This window comes from Microcaecilia unicolor, chromosome 1 (assembly GCF_901765095.1).
Source record: "Microcaecilia unicolor chromosome 1, aMicUni1.1, whole genome shotgun sequence".
Lineage (NCBI taxonomy): Eukaryota > Metazoa > Chordata > Amphibia > Gymnophiona > Siphonopidae > Microcaecilia > Microcaecilia unicolor.
The window spans coordinates 164,833,078-164,848,738 of NC_044031.1; the positions used below are offsets into that span (position 1 = coordinate 164,833,078).

General features: G+C 41.9%; 1 protein-coding gene across 9 annotated transcripts in view; it reads left to right on the forward strand.

Annotated features, from left to right (window-relative positions):
- The window catches only part of MPP6 (membrane palmitoylated protein 6), a 251,026-nt gene extending 236,959 nt beyond the window's left edge, over positions 1-14,067 (forward strand). For all 9 annotated transcript variants that reach the window (XM_030201982.1, XM_030202000.1, XM_030201991.1 and 6 more), the window contains one exon: positions 7,761-14,067. In XM_030201982.1, the coding sequence (XP_030057842.1) occupies positions 7,761-7,937 (177 nt within the window). In that variant the 3' untranslated portion in view covers positions 7,938-14,067. The remainder of the gene's footprint in view (positions 1-7,760) is intronic.
- The last annotated feature ends 1,594 nt before the right edge of the window (positions 14,068-15,661 follow it).

A 15,661-nucleotide genomic window follows, 5' to 3' on the forward strand; every position in this document is an offset into this window, starting at 1 on the left:
AGACAAGTGAACGGTCGGTCACTCTATCCAGGGAGGGATAATTTGTATTGTTTGGCACCCCCATCATTTTGAAATGTTGGTGCCTATGGCTGTATCTCCTATTTAACCTGAACTGTGTTTGATATTTCTTCCTCTTAGCAAGTTCAACCACTAGCTTTGTTCTCTCTCCCTACCTGCTAGCATGACCCCTAGTTATCTGTGTTCTCCCAACCTCTAGCCCTTTCTGCATCCCCTAAGTTTTCCTTATCTAACTCATAGCAAGACCTCTAGTGCTCTGTCCCCAAGCTTGATCTCCCTCCCTCTGTTTCTCCCCACTCTCAGTTCTCTCTCCCTTTCCAGGAACACCCCCTTAGCGGCTTCTGTCCCCCTTACAGCTTGCTGTGTTTTCCCCATTTTCCATGTACCCCTCCCCACAGCAATACCTCTCAGCTGATTTTCTTGCTTCACTCTCACAACAATAGATCTCATTCCTACTCAGTGCAAGCCCAATTTGGCTCTGTTTGGCGATGTACACCAGGGAGGAAGAGAGCAGCTACTTGTTGGACCACATCCCCTTCCTCACAGACTATTAACTTGAACCGTGCAGTTATACAATGTCCAAGTACTTCAAATTAGCAGGCATTCCTAGAGAACGTAAGCAGCTGCTGTTCTCCTTGCCATGCATTGCCAAACTTCCAGACTCTACCAGGCGGTCCGAGTGCCTGAGTGGCGGTTATGCCACATAGATGGAACCAAACTTTTCACGATCCAGGGGCTCACCTTCCCCAACCATCGGTCTGGACTGGTCTGAAGGAGATGATAAGGATGGAGAAATTAGATATTACCTGTTCATTTTATTTCCCTCTAGGCCAATCCAGAACCCACCCTTCCTTTCTCCTTTTCTGCGTTTTATGTGTTTGTTAAAAAAAACTCAAATGTCAAAAGATTTGCATTCTTTTTCGGCTGCTTATCCATTTGAGTTCTATATAAATAGTTCAAGATATCTTTTTGTCATGTCACTTACATGTTATTTATTTTGTAGTTTTTTTTAAAGCTATTTGATGAATTTGTTTTGTATAATACTGTACTGAATATAGAACTGAAACCGTACTTACCACTCTCATGGCAAATTTCAGAAAAGAATTGAGTATAGGCAGAAAAATAATAATTCTTCAATTTGGCATGTCAAGTGCTTTCGACGTAGTTGACCACAACATATTGTTACACTTATTAGATCTATTCGGAATCTGTGGTAAGGTCTTACATTGGTTCAATGGTTACTTATCTTCACCATGGTCAAGCAATTTCGGTGTTACTCAGGGTTCACCACTTTTACCCATATTATTCATTGTCATGTTGACTCCTTTGGGTAGTATACTTAAAGCAAATTGTTTTAACACCATCATCTATGCTAATGATGTCACAATTATATTTATATTCCTTTTGTGAGCGACTTACAAAAGATCTTACCTACCATTAAATCAGCCCTAAATTTAATGAAATCCTTGGCAACTGATTTCAAATTGAAACTTAAAAGAGATAAAACTGAGGGCCCTGTTTACTAAGCCACTCTGTTGGCGCACTAACTTTTTAGCATGCGCTAAGATAGAGACACCCATTATATTTCTATAGGTGTCTCTAGCATTAGCAAAAAGGGCCCTAAATTCCTTATATTAACCGATAATTTTCATCCTACACATAGTAATTTCACTATTAACAATATAATAAACCCATTAGAATACAACAATGAAAATCCTTGGAACATACATCAATCAACATCTGATATTTGACTTCCAAATTTCAAAAATAGTCTCCTCTATCTTCAACTCACTGTGGAAGTTAAAAAGAATTGGGCTTTTTTCCCCTAATTCAATATTTCACACATTGGCTCAATCCTTAATACTTTCCAAGCTCAACTATTGCAACACCATTTACGCTGGATGCAAGAACCATCAAATTAGAAAACTTCAAATGTGTATTTGTATACCAGGTCTTATATGGTATGTCTTCTTCATAAATGCAAAACCTCATTGAACTGCCTAAATTAAATACTCTAACCACTTCTAGATATTTCTAATCTCTTCACTATCCTAGTTGTAAGAAAGTTATCTACAAATCTTTTCATACAGCAGGCTTTTCTTATCAAAGCACTAAGAAATGGAATTCATTACCTAAACATCTTAGATTCCTAATAGACTATGGAGCTCATTTTCAAAAGAGAAAAAGTCTAAAAAGTGGCACAAATCTGCATTTGGACATTTTTGGTATTTTCAAAACCAGTTTTAGACATTTTTTCTATGAAGTTCATCAGAAGTGTGTTCAAATAAATCACAAGAGGACATCTTAAGGGCGGGATCTGGGAGCCATAATGGAACAAAACAAAACCGTCCAGGACTAAAACTAAGACGGTTTGAACTAGACATGTTTTTATAATGAATAAGGCACAAAAAGGTGCCCTAAATGATCAGATGACCACTGGAGGGAATGATGGATGACCTCTCCTTACTCCCACGGTGGTGACTAACCCCCTCTCTCCCTCCCACCCCAAAAAAATGTGATTTAAAACATTACTTGCCAGCCTCAGATGTTATACTCAAGTCCATTAGAACAGCATGCAGGTCCCTGAAGTAGTCTAGTGGTGGGTGGAGTGCATCATTGCAGACGGGTGCAAAACGTCCACAGTTGGACTTAGACGTCATATTGAAAATGCCCCTCTATATGTGCTTTCACAAAATGCTGAAAACATTCTTGATGAGTACTGTTTTTCATAATGACAAAATATGATTCAACTGTTAATAATATTATCTGTCTTCCAACGCTTCTCTGATAGTAATAATCTGTCTTTTGGTGTGATTTAATCATCTATGCTTACTGTTAACCTTTTATTGTTAGTCTGTGCTATTTTTTGCTTGTAAGCCATGTTGAACCCAAGCCAGTTTGGGATAATGTGGGGTATAAATATCATAAATAAATAAAATAAAGAGGTTAGTTCTCTTTTTTTTTTTTACTTCAAATTTCTTTCTTTATCACGTGTTTAGTATATGTAACATATTCCAGATTATCTGTCCTCCTAAAACGCAGGGTGATTGAGGCATGCAGCTTTAAGGAGGCAACTTTAAATCTGAGAAGTCAATAGAAGGAAAAGACCTCAACTCAATCCCTTAGTGTTTTTTTTTTAGTCAGGTGTTCCTAGTAGCATTGTGTTAATACCCACTATTTATTCATTCAGATATAATCTACAATCCTTGGTGAGTAACAATAAAAACAAATAATAATAACACAGCATTATCCCATATCCAGACATCAAAGACACCCCCTCACCCCAAAAAAGAAAGTTTATGAGCCTCATGTTTAGCTTCTAGCATTATCCAGTTTCTCAGCAAATGCACATTGAAATGTGATACGTGGTATACTTAGATTTCAGCAAAGCCTTTGACACAGTTCCGCACAGTCGACTGATAAATAAATTGTACCCTCGGTATGGGACCTAGAGTAACTGATTGGGTTAAAAGTTGGTTGAATGGAAGGAAACAGAGGGTAGTGGTAATGGGAGCTTGCTCTGAAGAAAGAGATGTTATCAGTGGAGTACTGCAGGGATCGGTCCTAGGGCCGGCCCTTTTTAATGTCTCTGTGAACGATATTGCAGAAGGGCTGTCTGGTAAGGTTTGTCTTTTTGCGCATGATACCAATTTCTGCAACAGAGTGGACACCCCAAAGGATGTGAATGACATAAAGAAGAACCTAGCGAAGCTGGATGAATGGTCCAATATTTGGCAACTAAGATTTAATGCTAAAAAATGCAGGGTCATGCACTTGGGTCACAAGAATCCAAGGGAATGGTACAATATAGGGGGGTGAAGTGCTTCTATATACGAAGGAAGAGAGGGACTTGGGTGTCCCGTTCCAGGTCCCTCTCTTCCTTCCGACGGAGGCCGCGGGATCCAGAGCGGCGAAGACCAGCCGCCGACGGGGCCGGCGCTGCCGCGGGTCGCTCCGAGACCGGCGATCCGCTGGAGCAAGCGCCGGTCTCGGAGGAGGGGATGCGCCGGCCAAGATGGCGGCGCCGGCGTCTCCCTCGATGGAGCAGACCAGCGAGCCAGCCCCGCCTCCTCGCGCCGGATTGGCGCACGAACAAAGAGACCCCGCCCGCCGGGCAAGCTGGCCAATCCCGGCCTCCCTTGCCTGGCTAGGCCGGAGGGATTGGTTCCAGCTGATCCCAGGGGCCGGCGGGCGGGGGATTTAAACAACGAAACGGAAGGGGATCAATGCTTCCGTTTCGTTCGTCAGAAGCCGACACATTGGATCCCGGAGTGTTGCCACTTCCAGAGACTGTGTTCCTCTTCAGCTAGCCGTCCTGCTAGCCTTTCTTCAGTGTTGTGTCTCCTGCTAGCCCGCCTGCGGAGACAGTGACTTCTGCTAGCCGTCCTGCTAGCCACCTCCAGAGACAGTGCTGTATCTCCTGCTAGCCATCTTGCTAGCCCTCCTGCGGAGACAGTGACTTCTGCTAGCCGTCCTGCTAGCCACCTCCAGAGACAGTGTTGTATCTCCTGCTAGCCGTCCTGCTAGCCCTCCTGCAGAGACAGTGACTTCTGCTAGCCGTCCTGCTAGCCACCTCCAGAGACAGTGTTGTATCTCTTGCTAGCCGTCCTGCTAGCCCTCCTGCGGAGACAGTGACTTCTGCTAGCCGTCCTGCTAGCCACCTCCAGAGACTGTGTTCCTCTTCAGCTAGCCGTCCTGCTAGCCCTCCAGTGGAGACAGTGATTTCTGCTAGCCGTCCTGCTAGCCACCTCCAGAGACTGTGTTCCGTTTCAGCTAGCCGTCCTGCTAGCCTTTCCTTCAGTGTTGTGCCTCCCGCTAGCCGTCCTGCTAGCCCTCCTGCGGAGACAGTGACTTCTGCTAGCCGTCCTGCTAGCTCCCTTCGGAGACTGGGTCTTCTTCAGCTAGCTGTTCCTGCTAGCCCTCTTTCAGAGACTGCGACTTTTGCTAGCCGTCTGGCTAGCTCTCTCCCATAGTCTGTGCTACGTGCTGGCCGCCCTTGCCAGCTATCCTCCAGTGACTGTTCCCTCTCGGAGAGCTAGCCGCCTCTGCTAGTCCTCCCTTAAAGACTGCGTCTGACTACCATCCAGGTCAGCCCTCACCCCGCGGTTCCGGCAGTCCTGCTGGCCGCCTGCAGCTGAGGGCTCAACCCTCGGTGAACGGCGGTCGCCGCGGGTGAAGATTCGGGGTGCTCGGCTGTCCTCTGGGGCCTTGCGGGGCCTTAGGGAACCTGAGAGCTCACCAACAGAAACAGTACAGGACATGGGGGTGACAGTGTCTGATGACCTTAAAGCTTCCAAACAGGTAGAAAAAGTGACAGTCAAAGCCAGAAGGATGCTTGGGTGCATAAAGAGAGGGGTGACAGCAGGAAAAAAGTGGTGATAGTGCCCTTTTATAAGTCTCTAGTGAGGCCCCATTTAGAGTACTGTGTGCAGTTCTGGAGACCACATCTACGAAAAGATATAAACAGGTTGGAGTCAGCCTAGGGGGCGGCTACAACGTTGGTAAGCGGTCTTGAACACAAAGAAATATAGGGACAGGCTTATGAACCTCAACATATGTACACTGGGAGAGAGGAGATATGATAAGAGATGTTTAAATATTTCAAGGGTATTAATGTACGGGAAGTGAGCCTTTTCAACTGAAGGAAAACTGGAACGAGGGGGCATGCGGTGACGTTAAGAGGGAGTAGACTTAGGAGGAATCTAAGAAAGTATTGTTTCACCGAAAGGGTGGTGGAAGAGTGGAATGGCCTCTCGGTGGAGGTCGTGGAGTCGAGGACTGTGTCAGAATTTAAGAAAGCATGGGATCCCTTAGAAAAAGGAAGAAGTAGAGGTTACGGAGGATGGGCAGACTGGTGGGCCATTTGGCCTTTATCTGTCATCGTGTTTCTGTGTTTCTATGAATTAAGTTTTCAAGGCCTTCTTAAACATTTCCAAATTCCTCATAGATCTTAGAGGAGGGCAGTAAATTCCAGATCTTTGGCCCTGCTTTATAAATAGAAGTTCTATATTTGTCTAGGTGAACTGCGTGATAGGAAGGGACGTCCAAACAAGATAGATCAGGGGTGGGCAACTTTGTTCCTTTAGGGCTGCAAACCAGTCGAGTTTTCATAATTTCCCCAATGAATTTACATAAGATCTATTTGTATATAATAGGCAGTGCATGCAAATAGATCTCATGCATATTCATTTGGGAAATCCTGAAAACTCAACTGGGTTGTGGCCCTTGAGGACCATGGTTGCCCACTCCTGAGTTAGAGGTTGCAAATCACAAAGATCTGGATGGCTGATGCAAGTGCAGGCTTGAGGAAATTACCATTGGAACATCATTAGTCAAAACTTTAAAATCTAGTGACTAAAGTTTGTATTGAACTCTGTATTGGTATAGTTATGTATTTTATTTATCTAGATTCTTGGTCAAAAGCAGTTGAACTGGTGTACATCTATATAAATAATTCTCACCTGGAACATTCTGAAGCTCAGTCTGTCAGAGGGAAACACTGAAGGGTAGGCTGTCAGACACTCACTCTCACTCATATGCACCACTCACTGTCACTCCTAGACCCGCCCTCAGCCACGCCCCTTCCGCACATAATTCGCTACCCCAATGTTCTAAATGAAGCCTCCGACCGGAAGTTGAGGCGTCGAGACCACTTTTCGCCCATTGCTGTGTGCCCCGCCCTCGCGTCAGAACGTGATGACGCTGAGGGTAGAGCACTCACACTCCACGAAATGCCATCGACGACGGCGCAACACTGACGCTCCAGGAGACGCGATCTCAACCGGCACACACCCAGCTGTCACTGCCCCCCCCCCCCCCCCGGCGCATAGAAAAGGAACACGAAACTGCTGCGAGTTCTCCCACAGCACAGCCAATGCAGGAAATACTGACATTGGGAAACGGAGCTCAAACATCAAACGACAACGGTGCTGGTACAGCATGGCTGGATGGGGAAGGTCACCGAGGCAACAGGGTTTCACTGATCGAAAGACGCTTCACTGCTGATCTGCACAGTACACCGCACAAACAGGAAGCAACTCCACCCCCTCTAACAGCTGCATGACAAACATGAATGCAAAGGTACCCGGTGCACAGGCATCAACAGCTGTAGGGTCACCAGGTTCAAAACTTGCCTTCTACCATGCTGGGATTTACAGCCTCACCAACTTTCACTTTTCCTTTCACAGCTGCCCTTCCATCCCTATTTGCTCTTCACACCAGAGGAGGGGGTGCTCACACCACAGAGGGAGGAGAGGAAGGTATCTCTCTCTCACACATACACACACACGCACTCGCCCCCAGACTCACTCACTCTGTCACACACACACGCACATTCACTCTCTCTCTCACACACTCACTATCACACACACTCTCTCTCTCAAACATACACACTCCCAGGAAAACCATGCTAGCGCCCGTTTCATTTCGCTCAGAAATGGGCCTTATTTACTAGTGAAATTATAAAAACAAGTTTAGGAACTGAATATTATAGATAAGCTTAAATATCTGCAAAGAAGTAAAACAGCTCTGCAAGCTGTCTCAGTAACCCTGACATTGGTTTTCAGAATATCCACGAGATAATTTTGAATTTCCTGGGTTTACAGTGTATGTGAATTTATGTCTTGATTATTTTTTTGAAGATCTCACTGACTGAGCTTACCAGGACAGATTTGGAAAGTCACGTACTACAGTCTAAATTGTGTTTTTTTTTGTTTGTTTGTTTTTATTCGTCTTTTCAACAGGACATGGACTTGAAAAAAACAGTGGATGAAAGCATTCGAATTCAGAGAGCTTACAACCACTACTTTGATCTGACCATTGTAAATGATAACCTGGACAAAGCTTTTGAAAAACTGCAAACCGTTGTAGAGAAACTGAGGCGGGAACAGCAGTGGGTCCCCATAAACTGGGTATACTGAGAGCATGAATAATAAAAGGAAACGGGCTTTGAACTGGGTCAGCCACATGGACAGAGGAAAGGCACCTGCCACATTCATGCCTTTTTACTCTGGGTAGCTTCAAATAATGGTACACTGTTATGAATTTTATATAAAATTTTTGAAGGCAAGTATACTTTAAAATGTAATTTATTATAATTTTTCTAACTTTTTACAGATGATGAGTCTATCATATCATATGAAGGAAATGCGTTGAAGCATTTTATGTATATCTTGATTTAGTACCTTTGCCTTTTTCATCCAAGAACTAGTCTTCGTCTTTGGCTTTAACATTTGCATTTTGATCTTAAACATTCACTGTGATTTAAAGGATACTTGAAGCATATGTGTAAAGTTGTTCAGTGCATTACATCAAAAAGTTGATTAAAAATACATACATATTAGAGAAACGCATTAGTCTTGATAAACGTTTGGAATTCAGTGCTTGCTGGCAGCAAAATTAAATTAATGCTGCAACCTGCACATTGCTACATTACTCCAAAACTTTACTACTGTGCCATGTTATAAGTATATTATTAAAGCCTGACTCAAAAAAAAAAAAGAAAGAAAAAATATCTGATTTTACACAAATGTGTTAAATGTTAAAGCAATACATTGTACCTTCATTAAGCAAACCTTGGAAGCCAGCCTTTAAATCCATTACAGTGAGGTATAGATTTTTAACAAGTTTATATGTTGCTATGCTATGGGTGTCTTATATTCTGCAGTATTTCCATTTGGATTCACTGTGGATTACAATCAAGGAAAAGAAGCACCCTAGTCAGGTGGTATTACATTATATAAAAAATCAGAAAAACCTAGCAGACAGAAATTAAGCCTAAAATAGCAGAGAAAAAAAATCATACCTAAATTAATCAATATCAACGGCAGAAAACATATGAGCTTTCAGGCATTTCCTAAATAAGAGATAAGACAAAGTTGATCTTACAAAATTTGGCAGCCCATTCTAAATCTTAGCAGCTAAATATCTGAAAGAAGAATCCAAATATATTTTTGGCTTAACCCCTCTGCAGCTTGGAAATGACATAATGAAAGCTTGAGCCAATCAAAAGGACCAATGTTGTGGTTGGAACTGAGGCAAAGTTGTCTTATAATTGACAGCCTTACTGTGACGGTTCAGGGAACTGGAGCACTTTTCACAAGTGAAGGGAAATAAATACAAAACAGAAGACAACTTTAAACACCTTTTTATTATGACATGGTTCTGTATTTATATATTCCATAACTTAGGCACCTGTCAACATTGAACTCTTATTCTGCTTTTGTAAGCGCTCTGCTTTGTTGAAGTGTATGTAGTATTGAAGAAATGTCCACTGCAACAGATGTTAAAATTGTATTTTCTTTGTGAAATTTTAAAGTTTTTTTGTCATATACTATAAACATGTTATTTATTTTTTTCTGTTTTAGAACACATTTGTATGTTTAATGATCAGAATATTTTGTGTTGATCAAGAGTTCCCATACAGCTAAACTCTTATCTTAGATCCTGTGTTTTTCATCACTTCAAAACAGCTAGCTAATATAAGTTCTGCTTAAGTGTTAGAAGAAAAACCAGAGTTCTCTACTGCAATTCTTTATGGAAAATGAAACATTAAGTGTGTGGGGTTCTAGTGAACAGATCTAAAATGCAGAAGATATAAGGGAGGAGATTTGACGTCCTGTTGTGTAATGTCCATTATTTCAATTTAGGGTTAGATGAGTGAATATTACTGTTTTGATTAGTTATAAAACAAATTTAATGGTCACTTTTCAGAATACCTGCAGAGTTCACAGACTTGTACTTTTAACAATTATCCATGAAACCCTCCATGTATATGAATTAACCACTATAGCTCTTGTAATTTTTTATATGACATTTTAAACTTATTTTTAGATTTAGATTTTGAAGTTATGATGATACACTAATAGCTGGCTGTTACAGTGAACTATCTTCTTAAAAAGAGGAAAAAATGACCTTAGAACTCTGGAAAAAATTCCTTGGCATTAGCTATTATTATTGGTCCAAAAAACTCCTATACACTAAACACTACATCTTTATCAAAATCAGTGTTTAAAAATTACTTATTTATGTAAATAAATATATTAAATATCAAGTCTTCAAATAAATGAGCACAAGGAAGATGGAGGCGAGCATGGCTTACATTTTGCTTAGAACTTCTTCAGGGACTGCTGCTACTTGGTTTATTTTGAATGCCTCTGTAAATACATGATAGTATCATTAATTTATCAAGTTCACCCACAGATTCAAAATCAATATGCCAGATCAAGCCGAGTTTACATGTTTCTTACACAGACACTTCCCACGTGTTCCTTATATCTTCTCTACACCTTAGAAGTGCAGTGTTAACCAAATTGGCTCTACCTATAACCTATCATTCATATGTTTATCAATTTCATTCACATGCAACTCTATGTAAAATATATTCTCATTTCAAAGTATTCCACTACTCAGCATGTCCTTGGCATCCATACCAGACCAGACCAGTCCAGAACCTTTGGGTTGTGTCTGTCAAGCAGCAGATGGAGACAAAGAAACAAAGTAGTTCTGTGTTATTCACCCCTTAAGGGCACAGTGCAGCTATAGAATGCTATGTCTCTGTCTCCAGTGGATAGTGGCAGTAGAGTGTGCAGCTCCTAGGTTACACATTCCTATTGTCTCCTGATCCAGTTAAATTCTGGTTAACCTGACCTAAGGCTTCCTTTAAATTTATAGGAGTTTTTCTGTAGGAAATACTTAGACGTCTATGCCCCTTATATGCCCCAATTCCAGAGAGGGGCTCTAGAAGTGGGCAGTAGGCTGGCTCCTAGACCAGTTTCTTAACTGGATACCAGTTGAGTATGGGGAGTTTCCTGCTGAGTATTATTGGAGCCTGAGGACAATACTCAGGCTTCCGAGTCCCTTCCCTTCACCACCACCCTGATTGTCTTGGAATTTCACTTCTTCAAATAGCGAGTATACCTTTCTTCATTTCTTTTGAGTGCATACCGCATAATTCTTGTGTTTTTGCTAGAACTTGGAGCTTTGCTGTCTCGTGGAAGTTTGTAGCCTGAGGAAAGAGGCCATTCTCTGTTTTAGTTCTGCTGCTCATGTAACATCTATTCAGCGAAGCGCTCTTTCTAGGACTAAAGAAGCAGTACTTGTTTCTAACTAATATTAGTGCAGCTTCCTACGTCAAGAATAGTCCTTTTGTTCCCTCTTGCTTGATCACTTCTCTCTTAACACAGCAACGATGCCATTCTGCTTTCTACTGCCTATCAGAATTGTGTGTCTCTTGTGTCTACCATTTTTTTTTAATTGCCTCATTTTGCTTGGACAACTGGGTCACAGAGACTTGCAGGTAGCATCAATTTCTGGCTGTTTAGGATGTTTTTCTCTGCTGATATTAGATTTGATTCCACATGCAGGTTCTGTGCAGCTTTTTTTTGTTTGTTTGTTTTTTGTTTTTGCTTCTCTTAGCTGCTTTCTTTTCCATTTCTTCTGGGAATAGAAACCTTCCATCCAATTAGCTATATTTCTGCTACAGAACAACATCTTTATTCTTCTCTTTCATAATCTCAATCTCAAGCCTCTTAAATAGCTCACATTCAGATGCGACACACAGCTAAGCTTTTTGTTTGGTCTGCTACCATCTATTTAGATAGCTGAGATTGTAGAATGCAAGATCACTATCTTATCTTGTGGAACTTATCCTGTTGGGGTCAGCTATTACAACTATCTCTGGTGTCTCTCTCTGTTTTGCATCTTAGCTCAGTGGCTGTGTTGTGCCTTTCTGAGTCTAGCAGCTGCACTGCATCTTGAATCTGATAGCTATGTTACTTCTTTAGTATATTACCTTTGTTATTTTCTCTGACTACAAGCTCCATTATTTCTTGAGACTGTTTGTAGTTTAGTTTATCCTGTATTTAAAAGCTACATTACATTCTGACTTTCTCAGCTGTATTTTTTCTGAGACTGTCACCTGTATATTGTTCTTAGGTTATTAGCTTTCTACTTTCCTAGCTGTCTTAGTGGACTTCCCTCTTGACTCCCTCAGTGATTTGGTGTCCTTAGTCTCTGACATATGGTTTCCTGAGTGTCGCCATAGTTTGGTATTCTGCCTTTCTCTGCTGTACAGCATCTTGATTCTCTCTGCTGTTTGGTGTCCGGTGTCCTACGTTTCTCAGCTATGTGCTATTCTGAGTCTCAGCTAGGAATTATCACATGACACAAGGATTTTGTTGGCCTTTAGCATTCCGATCCATAATTTTTTTTGCATTATTGTAGGTTGGCTTCTACACATACGGAAAGCATTTTCTGCTTCTGTCTGATGCTAAATGTCATACTGTATAAAGATTTCAAGCAGTATTCTGGGTTTTCCACTTAGTGAATCTTGTAATAGTGGATCTGTGTCTAATCCATTTTCTTTCCCTCTATCCTTTGTTTATTATTATACAAATCATTCCTTTTTTGGAGGCGTGCACTAGGATGCTCATCTCCAGTCTAAGTGCTTGATTCTACTTAACCTTTGCAGCTTAATTTGTCCACTGTAATTCCTCCAACCACCTTAGCTTTGGGTAAAGCTCTATTCAGCCACAGGATTCCAGTCCTACCCTATTTCGGGAACTGTTTTGCCACATCCCACAGGTTCTGGACTGGTCTAGTATAGACACCAAGGAAGGAGAAACTGTCTTATCTGATAATTTTCTTTCCATTATTCCTACCAGACTAGTCCAGAAATCCCTCCTAGTTTATTATTGCTGAATGTTCTTCCCTTCTTAAGTTGTTCTCCTAGTTTTTAAGTTTCACCGTTCTAAGTACTTGTATTTTGCAGTTCTTCTACCTTGTCTTTGATTTTTTACACAGCTCCTGATACAGTTGAAGAACACTGTGTCAGTGGAGTACAATAACTCTTAATGCTGTTAAAATGCAGTATTATCATCAGAGTACAGTAGCTCCTGATGCAGTTGGAGAACTGTAGATCAGGAGAGTGCAATACTGTTTTGTTTATGTGACTAATACATTAAGGTATTGTTTGTGTTGAAGTGTTATCATGAGCTCCATTGCTTGGTCATTTGAAATACTGAGCATTCTATAGCTGCACAGTGCCCTTAAGGGGCGAATTACAAAGAGCTATTTTGTTTGTCTTCATCTGCTGATTGATGGATACAACCCACAGGTTCTAGACTGATCTGGTAGGATTAAAGGAAAGAAAATTATCAAATAAGACATAACTTGTCCATCACCTACACACCACAGTGTTCAAACCACTTCCATGCCATTATTCTCTCCATTGGGTAGATAATCACATGTCTCTACTTTCATCTGTTCAGTGCAAAGTACTACAATTACTCTGGACATTCACTAACCAAGCACAACTATCAGATTACAATACTACTACTTCACAGTGTTAAAATTGGTGATTTGGAGCAATGATAATAGCTGATCTTAAGGCCTTCTGTCCTGGACAAAGTTCTGAAGTTCTTTTTTTTTTCTCCTTTTATGAAGATAACTCACTCCAACAGTCAGCTATTAGAATAAAATCAGAACTTCAAAATCAACATTTAGAAGTTTTTATATCATTTTTATTGAGTACAAGATACAGAACCAGAACCCAGCAAAGTCATCTTACAACATCACTATAACTATATAGCAACTACCATGTACGCATCTTTATTTTTCATATGGTAACCCGTTCCTCCCCCCTTCCTATCTTCCCCAAAATGTTTCATCTTAGAATAAGCAAACTGATAATGACTACATCCCATTTTGGTGGAGGTTTACACCAGAACCGGAAATATACACAATAGGTAAAACTATACCAGCAACTAAACTCCAGGTGTCTTAGATATACTCATGGACTCACATTAAGGACCCAACTCTGAGACCTATGAGGCGTAGCTGACCAAAGTGGCACCCATATTGCCTGATTAGTTTTTCAAAATTTAGAAGTTAAAAATAAATGTAAAAAAATTATTAGAGCTATAATATTTTCAGAAGTGTGTGGGGATTTTGGATGTTTGTCAAATAACATATCCCCATGCCCTCGATATTGCTAGTTTCCTTCTGAACACTGCATTTACAGACTACACATGATGATTTAAAAATTACCATCTGGCTTATTTTCAAAAGAGAAGGGCGCCCATCTTCCGACACAAATTGGAGATGGGCGTCCTTCTCTCAGGGTCGCCCAAATCGGCATAATCGAAAGCCGATTTTGGGTGCCCTCAACTGCTTTCCATCGCAGGGACGACCAAAGTTCACGGGGGCGTGTCGGCAGCGTAGCGAAGGCGGGACTGGGGCGTACTTAAGAGATGGGTGTCCTCGGCCGATAATGGAAAAAAGAAGGGCGTCCCTGACAAGCACTTGGCAGACTTGATCCATTTTTTCTTGCGACCAAGCCTGAAAAAGGTGCCTGAACTGACCAGATGACCACTGGAGGGAATCATGGATGACCTCCCCTTACTCCCCGAGTGGTCACCAACCCCCTCCCACCCTCAAAAAAAAACTTTAAAAAAATTTTTTTTTACAGCCTCTATGCCAGCCTCAAATGTCATACCCAGCTCCATGACAGCAGTATGCAGGTCCCTGGAGCAGTTTAGTGGGTGCAGTGCACTTCAGGCAGGCGGACCCAGGCCCATCCCCCCCCCCCCCCCCCCCCACCTGTTACACTTGTGGTGGTAAATGTGAGCCCTTCAAAACCCACTGTACCCACATGTAGGTGCCCCCCTTCACCCCTTAGGGCTATGGTAGTGGTGTACAGTTGTGGGGACTGGGTTTTGGGGGGGTTGGGGGGCTCAGCACACAAGGTAAGGGAGCTAAGCACCTGGGAGCAATTTCTGAAGTCCACTGCAGTGCCCCCTAGGGTGCCCGGTTGGTGTCCTGACATGTCAGGGGGACCAGTGCATTACGAATGCTGGCTCCTCCCGCGACCAAATGGCTTGGATTTGTTCGTTTTTGAGATGGGCATCCTCGGTTTCCATTATCGCCGAAAACCAGGGACAACCATCTCTAAGGACAACCATCTCTAAGGTCGTCCTAAATGTTGAAATTTGGGCGTCCCCGACCGTATTATCGAAACGAAAGATGGACGCCCATCTTGTTTCGATAATACGGGTTTCCTTGCCCCTCCACGGAGCCGTCCTGCGAGGACGGCCCCAGGAAAACATGGGCGCCCTGTTCGATTATGCCCCTCTATGTGTACTTTCCTTATCTGAGCTAACCCTGCTTCTTTATTCACATGGTCAAAACTAAACATGGGTTTATCTGCATAAAGGTTTTGAAAATCCCCCCCCCCCCCCCTTATTCCTTATGAAACTCCTTACTGATGAACTTATCCAAAATTTAACATAAAGAATTGATGAAGGAAGCTATTTGTGTGCATTCTTTCTCTAAAGGATAAATGAACTGACATGATTATCTGTGACCACTTCTGCTAGTGTATTTTAAATTTGTGTTGTTAAGACAACAGGGTCCAGATGCTTTAGAGATATAGGAAAGTGTTCTCATGTGACACCTCAGTCCTCTAACTTTGATTTGTCAATACTGTTTTCTAAAATGATAAATAATATGGAAGAACATGATTTGGCTCTTCTAGATGACTTTGTAAAAATGGCTCACTGGATGACAGAGGCTATATACAATGGAAATGAAGGCAGCACAATTATTACATTATTGAAGATTTTTAAAAGTGACTGTTTTGTAGGTG